This window comes from Sciurus carolinensis, chromosome 4 (assembly GCF_902686445.1).
Source record: "Sciurus carolinensis chromosome 4, mSciCar1.2, whole genome shotgun sequence".
Classification (NCBI taxonomy): Eukaryota; Metazoa; Chordata; class Mammalia; order Rodentia; family Sciuridae; genus Sciurus; species Sciurus carolinensis.
Window position 1 is genome coordinate 166,689,377 of NC_062216.1, and position 18,626 is coordinate 166,708,002.

The following is an 18,626-nucleotide window of genomic DNA, read 5'->3' on the forward strand; positions in this document are numbered from 1 at the left end:
CCGAGGAGCTCCGAGGACGGGCCCTGCGGACTCCGCCCGACACCAGGTGTGTTTGATCCTGCACGGACTCGCTTAGCACCCAGTTACAGCTCCGGTCCCTTAAGTGTACGCGGCTTAGAGATAATGGCCCGTGAAATGTGCAGTTGTAAAGCACAGTATTAAAACAACCGCCACACACCTGCCACGAGGGAAGGGACCCGCAGCCAAGCCCAGGACTGCTGGCTGTCCCACGAAGGCCCAGCCACCAGCACACCTGCCGCTGCAGGGGACCAGGCCACAAACCCACCCCAACCACGCCACGCCAGGAGCAGCCTCTTCCAGGCCCTTGCCGGCCAGTGCTGGCCTCTGAGCACAAGATGCTTTCCTGTCTCGGAAAAAGAGGCTCCGCTGGGTGAAGAGAGGGGACCCCACCTGCCACCCACCAGCCCCAGTGATGCACAGGACATGGTCGGAGTTCTTTCAGTCTCGGGGAGCTTTGAGAAGGGCTCCAGAAATGGAGGTGGCACAGAGCCCACCTGCAACACAGGGCAGCTGGGAAGGGCAAGGGTTTGTGCCCAGAAGACATTTAAAACCAAGCCTGGTGCCCCGAGGCACTTCACTGTATTGGGGGATTTTGTCGTTGTTGTTTTGGGACCAGGATTAAACCCAGGGGTGCTTACCCACTGAGCCACATCCCAGCCCTTTTTAATTTTTATTTTGAGACAAGGTCTCACTGAGTTGCCTAGGGCCTCACTAGTTGTTGAGGCTGGCTTTGATCTTGGGATCCTCCTGCCCCAGCCTCCTGAGCTGCCAGGGTTGGTAAAGGCCTGCACCACCACACCAGGCCTACAGTGCTTTATAATTGCAATGTGGTCCTCATCTGTGACCTCTCCCTCTGAGGATGGGTAAACTGAGTCACGGGGAGGGAAGCCTTGCTCATGTCACACTGTCATTAGCAGCAGAGCCAGGTCTGGGGCACACACATGGTGGCCCTGCCCACCACCCCTCAGAATGCCTCCCTCATGCCAAGCAACAAGCAGAGTCCTCAGTCACCTCACAACAGCAAACTGGCCACCTGCACCCTGAAGCAGGGCTCGCTGCCTGGACCCTTCAACTTGAGACCTCAGCACCCTGATCAGGACTCCCCTCCCAAAACAGCAACCCACCCAGGAAGCACCGTCAACCCAGTGCCCCACACGAACCAACCTTCACCCACAGGAACCAGCACCCCCAGCAACAACCACTGGGGAGATGGCAAGGTACATGGACCTGTCATCCCAGCCACTCAGGAGGCCGAGGGAGGAGGATCGCAATTTAAGGCCAGCCTCAGCAACTTAAATAAACCCTACCTCAAAATAAAGAAGGGTTGGGGATGCAGGGTGCTTGCCCAGCATGCACGAGGTCCTGGGTTCCACCCCCAGTGCTGGGGAGGAAAAAGGGATCCCACACAGCATTCTAGGAAACAGCCTACTGTGTGCTGCTGGTGCTGGTAAGCTCGTTTGTCCTTCGGATGACTCCCCGTGGCAACTGAGACCTGTATTATCCCCTGCTCAGACCCAATAAGAAGCCACGAAAGTGAGCTCGGTTCCGGGTCCTGTAAGAGGCAGCCTCACGCTGCTGGAGAGGATCAGGTGAGATCTCCCTGGACAGGGAGCAGAAAGCACCCTGGGAAGGAAGCCAGCACCCGTGCCAGGTGGACCCAGCTCAAAAGCAGGCTGTCTTCCTGGCAGGGCCACGAGGAGCACTCCTCCGCAGTCTGAGCCTCAGCGCCCGTGTCCAGGAAGGGAACTGGAGCAGGGTGCGCCGGGTGACAATCAGGAGACGTGCCACGTGTCATCTGCGTGGCCCGTGGACGGTTCTTGAAAGCAGCAGCAGGCGTGGCCACCGGTCACGCAGGTTTTGAGCACTGACTGCCAGACTCTGAGCACCGAGATCCCGCGTCTCACGTTCACTGAATCCTCCTGACCCAAGGCTTCTCCCGTGGGCCCTGTGCGCGTCTGGGGCTCGGTACCTCCCCGTGGCAGAGGCTGTCCTGGGCAGCCTCCCTGGCCTCTACCCTCTAGATGCCCACATGGCCTAGCATCTTGGGAGGGGGACCCACAGTCTGAACCACGATCGTAACTGTGCAGCAAGGCCCCAGGGCAGGCGAAGGACTTCTCCAGGGCCTGAGCAGGCGGACAGCAGCGCTGGGGTGCAGCTGGCTCCCGTGCCACCGCTCTCCGCAGAGGTCACCTGCCCTTCTGCACCCTGCCCCACCCACCTCCCCGGGGCCTACCGCCAGCTGCAGGTCGCGGCTGCGCAGCACGGCTGAGTTCTTCTCCTCGCTGAGCTGGGCCAGACGCATGGCGATCATATAGTTCTCGTCCTTCAGCCGCAGCAGCTCCAGGCTGCCCGCCTCCCAGTCCTCCCGCAGCCGCTGGCAGCGCTCCTGGGTCTGCTGCTGCTCCCGCAGCCGCTGCTCCAACCCTGCCCGCTCCTCCTCCAGCACCCGGCCCCGCGCCTGCAGCTGCTGCTCCCGCTGCAGCTGGCTCTTGCGAGCCTCCCGCAGCCTCCGCACCTCCGTCATCAGGAACTGGGTCAGGCCCTCAGGTCCCTCTTCATCTGCCAGGACAGGGGACAGGATATTCAGGATTACACAGAAAAGACCCAGCCGCAAAATAGAGGGACATTCTGGAGTATGATTTTGTAATTTGAGGATAGAGAAGGGCTTCCTAAACATGACACAAAATCCAAAAGTTAGACAACACAGACAAAGTCATACAAAAAAGTGTTTAACTCTCTGAAAAAGAAAGATCTAACTATATTAAAATATAAAGAGTTAAAAGTATAATAAATATAACAAATGACTCAGACATCATATGTAAAGAGTCCCTACAAATCAATAAGAAAAAAAGCAAACAACTGAATAAAAATACAGGCAAAAACTATCAATAAGCAAGTTCCAAAATAAAAGTGATCAACAAACACAAGAAGAAAAGATCTGATCCACCAGCAATAAAAACAGTTGCCACTAACATTTGGTGGCTTTATTCTTTGTGCTAGATACACACATGCAACCCTGTAAGATAAATACTATTATGGTACCCATCATTTTTTATATAACATTTAAAATGCACATTCTCCTTGAGAAAGTCTACTTCAGAAACTCTCCCCAGTTTAGAAAGATAGAATTGCACAAAGATGCACACACAAGTTGTTCCCAGCACCACAACATAACACAACTAGAAAAAAACCTAGATGGCCATCAACAAGGGATGGGTTTCAAGCACTAAGCCACAACTTCACTAATGAACATTATGCATATACTTCAAACAAGTGCAACAGACACAGAAGAACCACTAAAATAAGCCATTTTGAGAAAAAGTCAGATATCGGACAACACATAGGTCACCCCAGTGTATGTGTGTGTGAATGCTAAGACAGAGGAACTCAAAAAACTGCCACCTGCAGAACAGAACTGAAGGAAGGAGGAAAGATCTAGCCTCTCCTTTTACTCTGACATCACCTGCAGCCTCTGAATTTTTTACATAAGAAACTACAAGCCCATGTGGGCCAACCATAGCAAATCTGAAAACAATACTGGGTAGAGAGAGCCGTGTTATATTACGCACATGGGCTCTGAACTCAGACTAACTGGATTGGAAACCCAGCCCTACTCTCAGCCAACCATGGGGCCCTGGGCAAACCGCTTCAGCTTATGCCTCAGTGTCCAGGTCTGATCAGCAGCAATAATGAGGTACCGGGGTACCTCCCTCTGGTGCAGAGCACTGGCAACCATTGCAGATCCACTCACCAAGGATCATGGAGCAGCGCTGGGCAGGTTCCCGGCCGGTAAGCAGCCTGAAGTGTTCTGGGTAGTAGAACTCGAGGGCTTCCAGGAAGGCCTCATATCCCCTCTTGCCTCGGCAGCGCAAGATGTCCATGAGACGCCCTGTGGGGGTGGGTGCACCAGGGGTCAGGATGAGGGCCTCCCCCAGAGCCTGGCTGGTTCTTCCCACCATGCTTCAGGGCCCACGTTCCCCAGATTTCTGAGCTGATGACACACACACAGGGGCCTGTCCCAACAGATCAGGGAGGAGAGCCTGTCTGCCAGGCCAGGAGAGCCAGACGCCCTCCACAGTGGCACCTGTGAGCAGCCCCCAACACCCTACCCCCCACACAGGCCCACAGATAGATGCTGGTCACAAAGGCAGAGACTCCCCTGCAGCCCCCAAAGCAGAGCCAGAAATTCCACCGTCAGATTCTCATTCCTTTGCCAGCTGTAGTTCAAATACCCTGGGAGGGAGGACCCCCATAAAACCGCGATGGGTCTTGAGCCCCTGCGGAAAAATTACTCTCCTAGGAGCACGAGGCACACAGGAGGGGGCAGGGAGACAACAGGTGGTCAAAGGGCACAGGAAAGGTGCCAAAGTCACCAGCTGTAAGCAGGAGGTCCCAGTCTAGCGGCACCAGCGACCTCATCCAAGCCTCTGCTCGCATGTGGGTTCAGGAAGTGGAGGGGCTCCAGGCGCACAGACCCCCGACGGTGTGGCTCAGCAGGAGGCGGGCGGTGGGCGCCCGAGCAGCCCACTCCACAGATGGCGGAGACCGAGGCTCAGGGGAGCAGAGCCCCGGCCCGGCGCCGCGGGTCTGCACGCGCTACACTCGGGCCCGTCCCGCCCGCGGGCCGACAGCGCGCACCCCGCCGCTCACCGGTGCGGTTGACGCGGCACGGGAAGCGGTAGGTGCTCAGCACCTCCTCCTCGTCCTGCTCGTCGATGACCCGGCACTGGCGCAGATACGGCGTGAGCTTGGCCGGGTTCAGGGCGCGCGTCAGCCGGTGCCGGACGCCTTCGATCCGCTCCCAGAGCGCGTCCTCCTCCGCCTCGGACCCCGAGCCGGCCGCGGGCTCCTCCTCGGCCTCCCCCGCCTCGGCCGGGCCGGGCATGGCCGCGTCCTCGGGCTCTGCGGGCGAGAGGCGCGCGGGGTCGGCAGGGCGCCCGGATGCCACCGCGGGGCGTCGCCCTCAGGGCCGCGCGGGTCGCCGCCCGAGCCGCCCCGCGCCCGACTCACCCCGCACGCCGCGGCCTCGGGCTCCGGGCTCCGCGCTCGGGCGGCGGCTCCGCCGGCGCAGGGGGGCGGCGCCCTCGGCGCCCCCGGCTCCGCCCCCGTCCCCGCGGCCGCCCGGGCCGCCCCGGCCTCCCCACATCGCCGCCCGCCGGCCAGCGTCCGCCGCCGGCCACCCGCGCGTCCGCCCTCCCGCAGTCCGGCCCGCCTCCCCCGCTTCCTGTTTCCCGCCCGCTCTCCCGGCCGGGCGGCGGGGTCCCGGCGGCCCGCCCACACCTGCCCGGCCCCCGCGGGGCGGGGACCCACCGCACTCACACCCTCCCGCGCCGCGACACACCTTCCCGGCCGCCGCGCCCCTGCCCACGCCCACCCCGCGCGCCGCGGGCCGCAGCCAACCTGCGCCGGACGGTGCAGACGCAGCGCCAGCCGCACACGCGGCCACACCGCACGCGCACAGTCCCCGAGCGCTCACGGAGTTCAAGGTGGGGGCTCCCGTCGCGGCGCAGCAGCGCACCGCGGCCCAGGGTCACCCAACACGCAGTGGACTCCGCTCCCACCTCACACACCACACCCACACCACCATGGTCCCCGCACAACCTACACAGGCAACAGCCCTGTGCAGACACCACATGCCTGGTCACAGCCCCATGCACCCCATCTCCAGGGAAATGAGCTTAAAGTGGGGCAGGGCTTTAGAAGGTCCCCCACGACCACCCAGATCCTGGCACTTCTATGGCCCTGGTCAGCTGTGAGCCACAGAGGCCCTCGGTCTGGGGAGCAGTGTCCAGGAGCACTACCTTCTGATCCCAGCCCAGCCTCTTAACCTGCCAGTGACCTGTGCAAGCGTTTGCCCCTCCCAGATCTCTGGGTCCCCAAACAGACTGCGCGCTCTGGCACTTTCCCTCGGTCTCAGGACAGTCTCTGAGTGGGCAGCAGAGGGCAGAGGTCATGACGTCTTCTCAAAGATGGGAGTCACATTTCTCAAAGGGTGTTCCCCTCCATGCTGGTCCCAGAGATGGTTGCGGGGAGCATCTGTGGTTAAAGTCAAGTAAGTTTGAGAAATTGCTACATCTAAGCTCCTCCCTTTTTGGGGACTGGTGGTCACTTGGCAAGATAAGGTCTGAGTCTACTCACTTACTGGTATGCGTGATACCATCTCTCTATGCACTGGAAACTTCCAATGGTGCCTGTTGAGGGGGAGGGCCCGAGGGAGCATGAAAAGATATGAGTCCCCAAACCCCTACCACTCCTCTGACCTAGACGCCATGGGTGTACGCGTTACTTATCCAAGCACTCAAAAGTTTTCCATCAATAAAGGCTCTGAAAAGTTCTGCCGTTAAGAAATCAGAAACCATATATCCCAGTGACCTTTCCCAACCTAAATTAACTACGTATTTTCTTCTCATTGTTCACTTGTTTTTATTTAGGTGTCACCTGCTTACATGCAGAAGAAATGCTTGGGAAGGACTGAATTCTGGTGCAAATCCATCGATTAACACAGGAGGAAACAGAAGCCCAGAAAGTGTAAGGAACCTGTCCAAATTCACACAGTGAAGCAACGGAGGATGAGGTCAGAGCCCAGGTCCTGGCCTCTTTCCACCCCAGCCCTGAGTCCAGGCTGGGCTCTCCCTCTCTGTGGCCCTGCCCTCCCCTCTCCCTGCCCTCCCACACACGGCTCCTCCCACCAGCAGCCCTGTTCATTGTGAATATTTTTAACTGGGCCAGGAGAACGGGGTGGAAGCCTTGGAAAATGAGTCTGTGGTTAATTATTTTCTCATCAAGAAGCCCAGACAGGGTTCAGAGATTAGGCAGATGTCTGCAGAGAAGTGGACAGAGAAGTGAGGGGACTCTGGGTCTAAGCCTGGGTGCCTGGCATTCCTAGGAAAGCGGCAGAGTTCCTGGGGCAGCACGCTCACGCATCCACACGCAGTTACACACACAGAGTCACACGCGCACACACGCACCTGCCCTCCGTGGGCCCTGAGCCAGGCGGGAGGCAGCGTCCACAACACTGCCGGTGGCCGCGTGGTTAACCATCTACCTTCGTTATCACCCTCTCGTGGGTTCTGCCGTGTTCCTCCTCCCCCTTAGCCACGCCAGGGCTGCCTCAGGGACACAAAGGCTCTGGACCTTGTGCCAGGGGCCCTGGATCCTCGCCCAGGCTCCTGGCCAGGAGCGGCGTTCTTCCCTGGTCCTCCATTTCCCCAGCTGCAAAAGGCAAGTGGTGAGTAATCCAGCCACGCCTGGGGAGGAAAATGGCCTCGGAGCAGAGAAAGTGCCCTGGAGAGCTGCGTTTGGTCTTTGCCACATGTCCGTGGACAAATCCTCTCCCCTCTGAATTTCTGCATCTGTACAGTGGCATGATAGCCCCACATGGGGACGCGTAGCGCATCTGAGCTGGAATTCTTCTGTCTAAGGAAGGGGTGCGGGAACGTCAGTCCTCGTCCCAGCTCCTCCGAGGCAAGTCCCCACGTCTCTTCTGACCCCTCCCCACATCTCCACCCACAGCCTCTGAGCTAGAGAGATCACTTGGGGGTTTTTTCAGGGGTTGGTTTGATTCAGTTGGTTTTTTGAGACAGGGCCTCGCTGTGTTGCCCAGGCTGGCCTTGAGCTCCTGGCTCAGGTGATCCTCCTGCCTCAGCCTCCCGAGGAGCTGGCACTATAAGTGCATCCATGCACCTAGCTGAGAGATAGTTTCAGAAACCAAAAAATTTCTCTGGGGCTGAAAACCTCCCAAAGGTTTCCCACCAAGCTGGAATAAATGCCAGCTATCCCCAAAGCTGCCAGCTGCCCCACCCTTCCCCTCTGAATTCTCCATCAGTGCAGGGTAGCTGTCCCTGCGCTCCTGGGAGCTGGGGAGGGGGCTTCTTTGACTATTCACACTGTGAATTCTTTACTATTGTACCACATGGAACCTCTGCTTCCACCCCAGAAACAGAGCCTTCCTGGTTAGCAGGCCTGGGCTGGAATGTTCCAAGAACTCTGAGGATGAGGAGTGGAGGGGGAGGAGAGGCAGTTAGAGCAGGATCCAAAGCGGACAGAGCCGCGGGTCCTCATCAGGACGTCGACCTTTGACCTTCACATTCGTTAGCAGCAATGGTATCATTTTGTTCCACTTTGTTTGTGGTACTCAGGGCTGAAACCAGAGGGCTCTACCACTGACCTACATCCCCTTTTTTTTATTCTGAGACAGGGTCTCAGGTGGGCCTCAAACTTGCGATCCTGCTGCCTCAACTTTCTGAATAGCTAGGATTACCACACATGCCTGATGTAATATCGTATTATAACTGTTGCCCACAAACCACGTGCGACATCCACAGACACAGGGTCCCCCTTCTTCCACCCTTTCCTTCGAGGGTACACCTGACCCCAGAAACTCCTGGCTTCTTTGGCAACCTCTGATTACATTCTAGGAATTTGGGTCTTCGTTCATCCGGTCTACAAATGTGGGTCCTTGTTGGACAGGTCTCACCTCCCTAGCCCCCAGACTGATGATACCTTGTGTGGCCATCTCGTCCCCAAAGCAGGACCTGGTTGTAGGGATCCCAGCACAGAACGTGACACACAGCATGTGTTTAGCAGGCGGTGGGCAGACTGCAACACCAGACCAGAGGTCCCGGTTCAGCCCTCCGAACAACGTGAGCTGTGGTCTTGGGTAGCCCCTCAGACTCTGCTGCGCCTGAGCAAGGTGGACATCTCAGCTGAATCCACCCAGCAGCGCCTCTCCCCCTCCCCGCTCACTGTCCAGTGTCCCCCAGGGCACCTCTGTGCAGGAGGCTCTTCCTGGGACCTCTTCCGTGAAGTTAGGGGAGGGAGCAGGAACCAGCGAGTCTACTGTACCCTATCGCAGGGTCCCCCCTGGAAGGTCTCTTAGACTACCTTTTCAGACCACAGTGAGCCCTGGGCCCCGGGGCAGAGACAGGAAGGCTGTGGAAGCTGCCTCAAGCATCAGGGGATTGCATCTCCCAGAGGGCTGGGGACTCTAGCAGGGGCCAGAGGATGGGAGGCCTGTCTTCACCGTCCCTTCCCCCTTGGCCATGCGCAGCAGCCTTGGCAGAGGGGAGTAGAGAGGGTGACTGTAAGATCTGTGCCCACCTGGCCTAAGGCAGGGCATGGGGCCAGGGGCTGGCCTGAGCTGGGGGCCCAGGCTGGGGGGCTGGGCACAAAGGAAGGGGAAGCTGGGCTTCTTGGCCTGGCCATCCCTCCCTGAGGCTGTCACACAACCACCTTGCTGGTCCTCTCTGTGCTCAGTGACCCCTATGCACCCCCAGTGGTTAGAGAGAAATGCCTGGCAGCCTGTCCCATCCAGCTCAGAGAAGTGGAGAGCCCAAGAGGAAGACAGCCAAAGGAACTGGAGCGCAGCCCCGTCCACGGAGTGCACCGCGGAGCTGGCTGCCTGGGAACCTCGCCTGGGGCCCCGAATTCCAGAGAAAAGCCCAGAGAATCATCGGCTGAGTCAGCGGGAAAGGGCGGGCCAGGGGGACCTGCAGGCTGAGTCACTGGGGCCTGGCGGGGCTGCCCTGCCTTCCTCTGCTGCCCACCAAGCCACGAGGTCACCCAGATGTGGGTTCAAATCCTGGCCCCACTGCTTGGTGAGGTCGTGACCCTGGGCAGGACGAAGTGAGGTGGTGTCTGGTGAACTGAATGACTATATGCATCGTGCTCAGAAGGAAGCCGCGCTGAGTGACAAGGCCGGACCCTCTATCACCACTCGACCGCACGGCAGACAGGTTTGCAGTCGGGGCTTCGGTCTTCTCAAGCACCCCAGCAGGTGGGCCCTGCTCTCTCCCATCTGTCCATGGAGGGTGAGGCGAGGTCACAGGGCTAGTGACCCACCCAGCCGCATTCCTGCTGGCGATGCGACCCTCCGCCACCTGCCAGCAAGTTCTCCACCCAGCGTCTGTCCAACCCTGTTTGGTGTCCTGGGGACCCGAATGAACGGACCCAGGGGCTGCCCTGAGAAACGGCCCAGCCCCCGGCTTCCAGTTAGGTTCCCTGAGCCAGAAGAGGAAGAAGCCCCGGGCTCGCACGCCCGCCGGGGGACACCAACTGTGCAGCAAGGAAGGGGCGGAAGCGGGCGGGCCAGGCAGGAGGAGCGCGGAGCCCACCGCTCCGCCCGAGCTCCGAGCTCCCGAAGGCAGCGTCCCCGCGGGCGTCAGCCTGCACCGTGCCCAGCATCCGGCCCGCTCACCGGTCCCGGTGACTCAGAGCCCCACCCGGCCCGAGCCAGGTGAGTGGGCGACTGGTGACTGATGGACGGGGCAGAGCACCTGGCCCTAAGCTGAGGCCATCTCACGCCACCCTCGGGGCATCCCCGTCCCTCTCTGGGACAGGGAGGGGCCGAGGCCCAGGCAGGGGGCGCAGAGCTGCCCTGTCCCCCCAGGACCTCGCGGGCCTCAAGCTCTGCTGCAGCAGGAGCGCCCCGGGCCCGGACAGTGAACCTGGCAGATTCCAGTCCTCTGCCCTGTTTGTGGCTGGACTCTGGGGAGTACACGCCTCCTGAGTGACATGAGCCACAGGGTGGCATAGGGACGGGGGTGCGGGCGCTGCTTTTAAACCCCTCTCCGGCCCCCGTCTCCTCATCTGTAGTGGAGGGTGGGGCGGTTCTGGGACTCCTGAGTGGGCTCACAGCAACCCAGCCGCCCGCACGGGTACTGCTCAGAACAGCCCCCCGCCAGCGTCCCTAGGGATTGGCCTGGGTCCCCAAATTCTGATGTTCGAATCTACATAAAACAGCATGATAATTGCATGTGACCTGACACAGCCTTCTGTATACCCCAAATTACTTATAATACCTCATAAAAAGGAAGGCTACATAAACCAATGCTAATCTGTATCATTTTTAAATTTGTACTATTTTATCGTTGTATTGTATTTTTTCTCTTTTTTCTTTTTGGTCATGGTGGGGATTGAACCCAGAGCTCCAGAACGCTGGGCAAGCCTCCGCCGCTGAGCCTCATCCCTGCATTTGTAGTTTTTAATGTGAACTTTTTTTCCTGAATGCTTTCAATCTGGGGTTGGTTGGTCCACTGACGTGGAACCCAGAGACAGAAAGCGCTGACTATATAGGCTGTTGTAACCCCGACCTGCTGGGACTCTAGCAATGTGGTGGCAGCAGGCTCTGTCCCCAGCTTCCTGCCCATCCTGGTCCCAGGCCTGCACGCCTGGACTCGACTGCAGAGTCTCTGACCAGTCCCTGCTGCCCTTTCTGGAATGCTCTTTCTCATCAGAGGCTGCCACACACTCTGTGCTGGAGAGGAATCCTCCAGCTACTTCTGTCTCCACCCCTACTTTCCCTTTGGTTTTTTCATTAAAATTTCTTCATTCTTTTCTGTTTGTTTTTGCTGCACTGGGGATTGAACCCAGGGCCTTGCTCATGTTAAGCAGACACCTACACTCCAAACCCTTTTTATTTTTTATTTTGAGACAGGATCTTTCTAAGTTGCTGAGGCTGGCCTCAAACTTGGGATCCTCCTGCCTCGGCCTCCTGAGCTGCTGCCATTACAGACATGCACCCACCACTGCACCCTGAAGCTTCGAGTTCTTTCCATAGGTTAATGCTGCCAATCCTCACACAGACCTGACCTTACAGATGAGGAAACTGAGGCTCAAAGTCGGGTAACTTGCCCAAGGGCAGCCACTGGGAAGCGCGGGGCCTGGGATTTGAACCTAGTCTGGTCGTGGAGTGGGCTTGCTTTCAACCCTGCAGGCCGGTGGGCTTCCTGTGAGAGGCGTGGGGCTGCCGGTTTGGAGCAGTGAACAGACTCCTGACCCCAGACAGGGGAACGCGTTGCTGCTACAGGGAACTGGGAACACCCAGGGGTTGCCGGCGTGGGTGGAGTCGAGAGGGCACTGGGGAAGAGGTGCCAGGTGTTCCGCTTCTGTGTGGCTACACGGAGATCCACCCCAAAACAGTATCGGGACACAGCCAGCAGCTTCATTTCGCTCGGGGATCTTCGTTGAGTAGAGACCTGGAGGACAGCTCTGCTCTGCTCACGGGCCGCCGTGGGGACAGCTGGGGCTCCTCGGTCTCTATTTCCCACTATAAAGTCTCGAGCTGGGGGCATCAGGACCTCCAGCTTCCCACATGGTGGTTTCAAAAACGCAAGTCAAAGAGGCAGAGGAAGCCCTGCCTTTTATGATCTGGAAGTCAGCCAGTGCCACTTCTGTTATATGGGTGGAAACGGTCACAAGCCCACAGTCACAAGCCCTTGGCTCAGGGTGAGGGGCAGACTGGCAGAGGGCCACCCTCTGGGTGCAGGGGTGGCAAAGTCCTGCAAGAGCATGTGAGGGGCGGGAAAGACCACTGTGGTTCCAGGAAATTCACCCAGTCACGGCAGGTGGCTGGGCTGGGGCTGGGTGTCAGCCAAGCAGACACCATGAAGCGTGCCCACAGTGCCAGCTACTTGGGAGGCTGAGGCAGGAGCATCACAAACTCAAGGCCAGCCTCAAAATTTTTTATTTTGAGACAGCAAGATCCTGTCTCAAAATAAAAAACAAAAAGGGCTGGAATGTAGCTCAGTGGGAGAGTGCCCGGGGCTCAATCCCCAGTACTGTAAAGGAGTTTCTTTAAAAGGTGACATCCATGGAACCCCTCTGCCTGAGCACAGTGGATTCAGTCTCCCGGGCTTTGGTGGGGGGAGGGCAACTTATGCCTCGGGACTTTTTCCCCCCCTTTTTATTTAGGTATAAAACACAGGAAGGTACACAGACTGTGAGTGTGTAACTCAGAGGACTTTTGTCCATGCATGTCCTGGTGGCCCCCACCCAGGCCAAGATACTGACCACTCCTAGCACTCCAACAGCCTCCCTCCCAGCCCCTCCCAGCCAAGAGTCCCCCTGGGGCCACAGTCCTGTATTGTCAGGGATTAATTTCACCTCATTTCATTCTTCATATGAGTGGAATCCTACAGGGTGCACTATTTTGTGTCAGGCATCCTTCATTCACCATCTTGAGACAGTGAAATTCTTCAGCGTAGGTGCATCTTTTTGGCGATGGGTTTTCATTGCTGTATAGTATTCCTCTGGGTGAATATACTGTTGAGTGGTTCCTGTTTGGGGGCTCTAACAAACAGTGCTACTGTAAACATTCATGTTCATTTCCCCTGACAAACAGGTAAGCCTTGCTGTTGGCTAGACTCCCAGGAGCATCCAGATGGCTTAGTCGTAGGGTAGGTCCGTTCTTGGCTCCAGAAGATCTGCCCCACAGCCTTACGACATCCTCCTACCACCAGCAGCACGAGTTCCAGTCCCACCTTCCCATGAAACCTGAGGTCGCGGGCATTTTAAGGTTAGCCAATTTACCGGAAGCGAAGTGAACACCAGGTTTTTAAATGAAACCTCGTCAAGAAGCACCGCCGTGAGCACCCAAGGAGGGGCGGGGTGAGCCCAGCACGGCGCGCCAGCGCCTGCGTTCTGCTTCGTTTTGCATTACTCGTGTCTTTCTGTCCTCACGGGGCGATTCGCCGTGTTCCATCGGAAGCCATAACACAGAGCTTGTATGAGCTCCTCTGGAAGAAGCTCCCGGACCACCATAAGCAGCCGACGACCGTGACCAGACCACCTCCAGATCAGAGAAGCTGCGGGAAGGACGCGGGCGCGCACTGTCCCCGCGGCAATCAGAACTAGAACCGCCCCGCGGAAGAAGTTATGTCGGGAAAATAATTCAAATGTCATCAGCCCGACCCGGCGAGATAATACCGGCTGAGGGTCCCCCCACGCCCAGCCCTTGGGACCAGAGGCGCTGGTTCAGGTCAGTGTTCGGGATGTGCGTGCGCACAGCGAGGCACCCTGGGGAAGAGACGCTCCTGTGACCGCACATCCCCGAGCTCACAGGCACCTGGTCTGCGCAGCCCCACGGTAACTTTATGCCCTGTTTCTAGGGGGCCTGCATGTGGACGGCCGCCAGCCACATGAAGTCACGTGGAGTTTCCTACGTGCATCATGTTGGTGCTCAGAAGTTTCAGACTCTGTACCAGGTGCGGTGGCATGTACCCGTGACCCCAGTGACCCCAGAGGCTGAGGCAGGAGGATCACAAGTTGGAGACCAGCCTCGGCAACTTCACGAGACCCTGTCTCAAAATAAAAAACCTAAAAGGCTGGAGTGCGTCGCAGGGGTACAGCGCTTGCCTACATGCACCAGGCCCTGGGTTCGATTTCTAGTACAGAAAAACAAAAGACATAATTTAAATATAAGAACGCAGGAAAGATGCAAAGGAAAAGACAGAAGGAAGCATACCACACAAACAGCTGCCGCCGAAAGTCTGCCGTAGCTGCCCTGCTGCTGGAGTAGACTGAGGGAGTGGGTTACTCAAAATAAAAGGAACACTTAAATTGAGAAGGTACCAGAATCCCAAATCCATATTCCAGGCTCAGCGACACACATACAATCACAGGTGCTTGGGAGGCTGAGGCAGGAGGATCACTTGAGACCAGGAGTTCGAGGCTAGTCTGGGCCACACAGCAAGATCCCATCTCAAAACAAAATACAGACAACACTTAATGCCACTAATAGGAGAAACAGGCACATCTACAGACATGGTAAGATATTCAAATGAGCAATAAATTTATGTGAATAAATTTATGTGAATTTAGTAAAATCACTAGACACAGGGTTGCTATGTTTTGGAAATGATTTTGCTTTGTGTTGCCCAAACTGACCCCAACTCCTGTGTTCAAGCAATCCTCCCACCTCTCCCCCAAGTAGCCAGGACTACAGAGATGCACCACCATGCACAGCTTGGACATGATTTGAATGCATCCCCCAAGGTTTAGTGTGCTGGATCTCAAGCAATGTGAACTAACTAACCTTTTTTCTTTATAAAGTATTCAACTTCCAGTATCTTGTCATAGCAACTTTGAAAAGACTAATATGGAATCAGTATACAAAATCAACTGTATATTTTTGTCTACTAGCCATGAATATAAAACATCTTTTAAATGAACATTAAATGCCTAGAAGGTGGTTTAGGAGAGAAAGCTTGATGACCATGGTTTTGCAATGACTATTTAAATAAATATCAAAGCCACAAGCCATAAAAGAAATAATTGATAAGTTGAACCTTATGGAAACTTTATACTTGTATGATAATGATATTGGCTAAATTAAATTGTCATAATGTGTGCACATACAAATATGTAACAACAGATCCCACCATTATGTGCGACTATAGTGCACCAGTGAAAAGATACAAAGAAAAATAAAATATTTGGGCTCTGAGAAAGACACTGTCAAGAGAATGAGAAGACAAGTCACAGACTAGGAGAAAATATTTGCAAACGATATATCTGATGAAGGACCATTATCTGAAATGTACAAAATGCTTAAGACCCAAGCCTAAGAAAATGAGCGGCCCCACGAATAGGTGGGCAAAAGAGCTGAGCAGACACGTCACCAAAGGAGAGGAATAGCTGGGAAATGAGAAGATGCTCTGCGTCCTGCATCGGAGGGAAATGCAGATCAAAATGAGAAGGAAACACCAGTCCCCACCCACCCGGATTAGATGTCCAGAGTAGAAAACTCTGACCACCCCAAATGCTGGCAGGGCTGGGCACAGTGGAGAGACTGATCCACTGTGGGGGGCCCGAGGCAGCGCCAAATAGTGAGCCCCTTTTGGAAGGTAGTTGAGTTTCTAATAGAAATAAACACACCTGCCAGTGTCTCAGGAGGCTGAGGCAGGAGGACCATGAGTTCAAAGCCAGCCTCAGCAACTTAGTGAGGCCCTGTCTCAAGATAAAATATAAAAAGGGCTGGGGATGTGGCTCAGTGATTAAGTGCCTCTGGGTTCAATCCCAGGTACCAAAAATAAACTTACTCCTCCCATACAATCTCGCAGTCCTGGTCCTTGGTATTTACGCAAGGAAGCAGAAAACTTACGTCCACCCGAAACCCTGCACACGCATGTTCACCTCAGCCTCCCTCGTAAGCACCAAAACTCAGAAGCAACCAGCATGTGCTGCAGGGGACCAGGGGAGAGACTCTGTCAGGAAAGGAGCTGGAAACTTGAACACAAATCACTAAGTGAAAGAAGCCAACAGGAAAGTCTGCAGGCTGTGAGGTTCTGGGAAAGGCAAAGCTGGAGGCAGCTGGAGATGGTGGCTGCCTGGGTTTGGGAGGAAGAGATGCGGTGAGCTCAGAGGGACAGTAGTGTGAGCAATCTCTATGCTTCCTGCTCAATACTACTGTGCACCTAAAAGTAATCTAAAAAATAAAGTCTGATTTTAAAATGAAACCATGTCGAAGAATATCAAATAAAATCAACTTCTGCCAGGCTCAGCGTCCCTGCCTGTAATCCCCAGCCACTTAGGAGGCGGAGGCAGAGCACCAGCAAGTCAGAGAGGCCCCAAACAACTTAGCAAGACCCTGTCTCTAAATATTTGGCCATGATCATCACCAGGCTCAGAATGATTAATTTCTGAGGAGTACTTTTTTCCCCCAGCACTGGGAATTGAACCCAGGGCCATTATGCTTGTGAGGGAAGTACTCTACCAGCTGAGCTCTATCCCCAGCCCCCTGTCTCTAAATAAGTAAATGAAATAAAAAGGGCTGGGGACGTGGCTCAGTGGTAAAGCACCTCGAGTTCAATCCCCAGTACTAACAAGGAAAAAAATAACAACAATAACTTCCTGAGAATAAATCAAACAAAAGATGTGCAAGACCTCGACACCAAAGACGACAAAGCATTATTATGCATTAGTCATTAGGAAAATGCAAATCAAAACCACAATGAGATACCACTTCACACCCGCAAGGATGGATCACTAGATCAAAAAGATAGCACAAACGTTGGCCAGGACCTGGAGAAACCCGAACCCTGAGCAGCCAGTGCGAACTGCAGCAGCTACTTTGGAAAAGAGTGTAGCAGCAAGCCTACGTACCACGCGACCAGCGACGGCACTCCAAGCTTACGGTCCCCCAGAGAATCGGGACTGCGTGCCCACAAAAGCTGCAATGCAGCATACCTGTCCCCAAGAGCCTCCCAGAATGAACGACCCAAGTATCCATCAATGGGCGAGTAGATAAACGTGCTTTTCAACCATAAAAAGGAACAAAATTCTGATACGTGCTACGACGTGGATGGACCTCGAAAACATCACGCTAAGTGAAAGAAGCCAGACGGGAAAGGCTGCCTGTCGTCTGGTTCCGCTTTAGCTAAAGAGAAAGTGGTCGATGGTTGCCAGGGACCAGGGAGGGGAGGTGGGAATGACACCTGGCAGGTGCAAGTTTTCCTCTAGGGCAAAAAAAAAAAAAAAAAAAAAAAAAAAAAAAAAAAAAAATTCAGAATTAGATAACGCTGATGGTGGCACGGCTTTGTAGATACACCAAGAACCTGCTGAACTGCACACTTCAAACAGGCGGATTTCGTGGTGTGTGAAGTGTGTGTCAGTTTTTTTTTAATTTTAAACATAAATTGTGTGAAATTAAATAAGATCTAAAATTGAGGGCTACATTACATTCATGCACTAAAAGACTCAATAGGTAAGCACGCGAATTCTTCTCAAATTACAGACTTAACGCAACCCCATCAAAACTCCAGCAGTTTCTTTTCCTCCTGAAATTAATAAATTGATTCTAAAATTTATATGGAAGCTGGGCATGGTGACCACACTCCTATAATCCCAGCAACCGGGGAGGCTGAGGCAGGAGGATCACAAGATCAAGGCCAGCCTCTGCAACTTAGTGAGGCGCTAAGCAACTCAGCGAGACCCTGTCTCTAAATAAAAAATAAAAAGGGTGGGGGAGGGGGCTCAGTGGTTAAGCACCCCTATGTTCAACCCTGGTACCAAAAAAAAAAAAAAAAAAAAAGAACTCCCACAAATCAATATGGAAAAGACAAATAACTCAACCAAAAAGTGGGCAGAAGAGGAACAGACAGGAGCGGATGTCCACATGGCCACAAACCCGTGAGAAGGTGCGGACTTGATTAGCACCCGGGCAACGCCAGCCAGCCACCCGCAACAGCGCTCCACCCCCAGCAGAAAGGCGGGACAAATCCTGCCTCAGCCTCCCAAGTAGCTGGGACTACAGGTGAGAGTCACCACACCTGATCAGATATATAATATTTTGATCAAGCTGAGCATGGCGACACAAATTTGTGATCCTAGCAACTCTGGAGGCCGAGACAGGAGGATCACAAGTCCAAGGCCAACCTGGCCTCTAAAGGGCTGGGATGTGACTCAGTGGTACAGCCGCCCTGGGTTCAATCCCCAGCATCAATCAATTAATCAACAGGCTGGCAAGGCAGGTGTGCACACATGCCCATGTGTTGTCCAGGGTGTGTACACACACACACACACACACACACAGGTCATCCACGGGATGTGTGAATCTGCCGCAAACAAGCCTTCATTGCTTTTTTTCTTTGGAGGTGGGGGTTCCGGGGATTGAACTCCGGGGCCCTCAACCACTGAGCCGCATCCCAGCCTCTTTTGTATTTTATTTAGAGACAGGGTCTCACTGAGTTGCTTAGAGCCTCACTGAGTTGCTGAGGCTGCCTTTGAACTTGGATCCTCCTGCCTCAGCCTCCCGAGTCACTGGGATTGCCAGGCGAGCGCCACCGCACGCGGCTCCTTTCACCGCTTTCAGAGGAGAACTGGAGGCC

General features: G+C 55.2%; 1 protein-coding gene across 7 annotated transcripts in view; it reads right to left on the reverse strand.

The window, feature by feature from the left end:
• Card10 (caspase recruitment domain family member 10) overlaps positions 1 to 18,626 on the reverse strand; it is a 40,088-nt gene that overhangs the window by 17,027 nt on the left and 4,435 nt on the right. For 4 of the 7 annotated variants that reach the window (XM_047550856.1, XM_047550861.1, XM_047550858.1 and 1 more), the window contains 3 exons: positions 4,672 to 4,923; positions 3,773 to 3,910; positions 2,255 to 2,580 (listed from right to left, as the gene is read on the reverse strand). In XM_047550856.1, the coding sequence (XP_047406812.1) occupies positions 2,255 to 2,580; positions 3,773 to 3,910; positions 4,672 to 4,906 (699 nt within the window). In that variant the 5' untranslated portion in view covers positions 4,907 to 4,923. Of the gene's footprint in view, positions 1 to 2,254; positions 2,581 to 3,772; positions 3,911 to 4,671; positions 5,106 to 18,626 lie in introns of those variants that run through there. The other 3 variants (XM_047550864.1, XM_047550863.1, XM_047550857.1) reach the window with 2 other exon arrangements.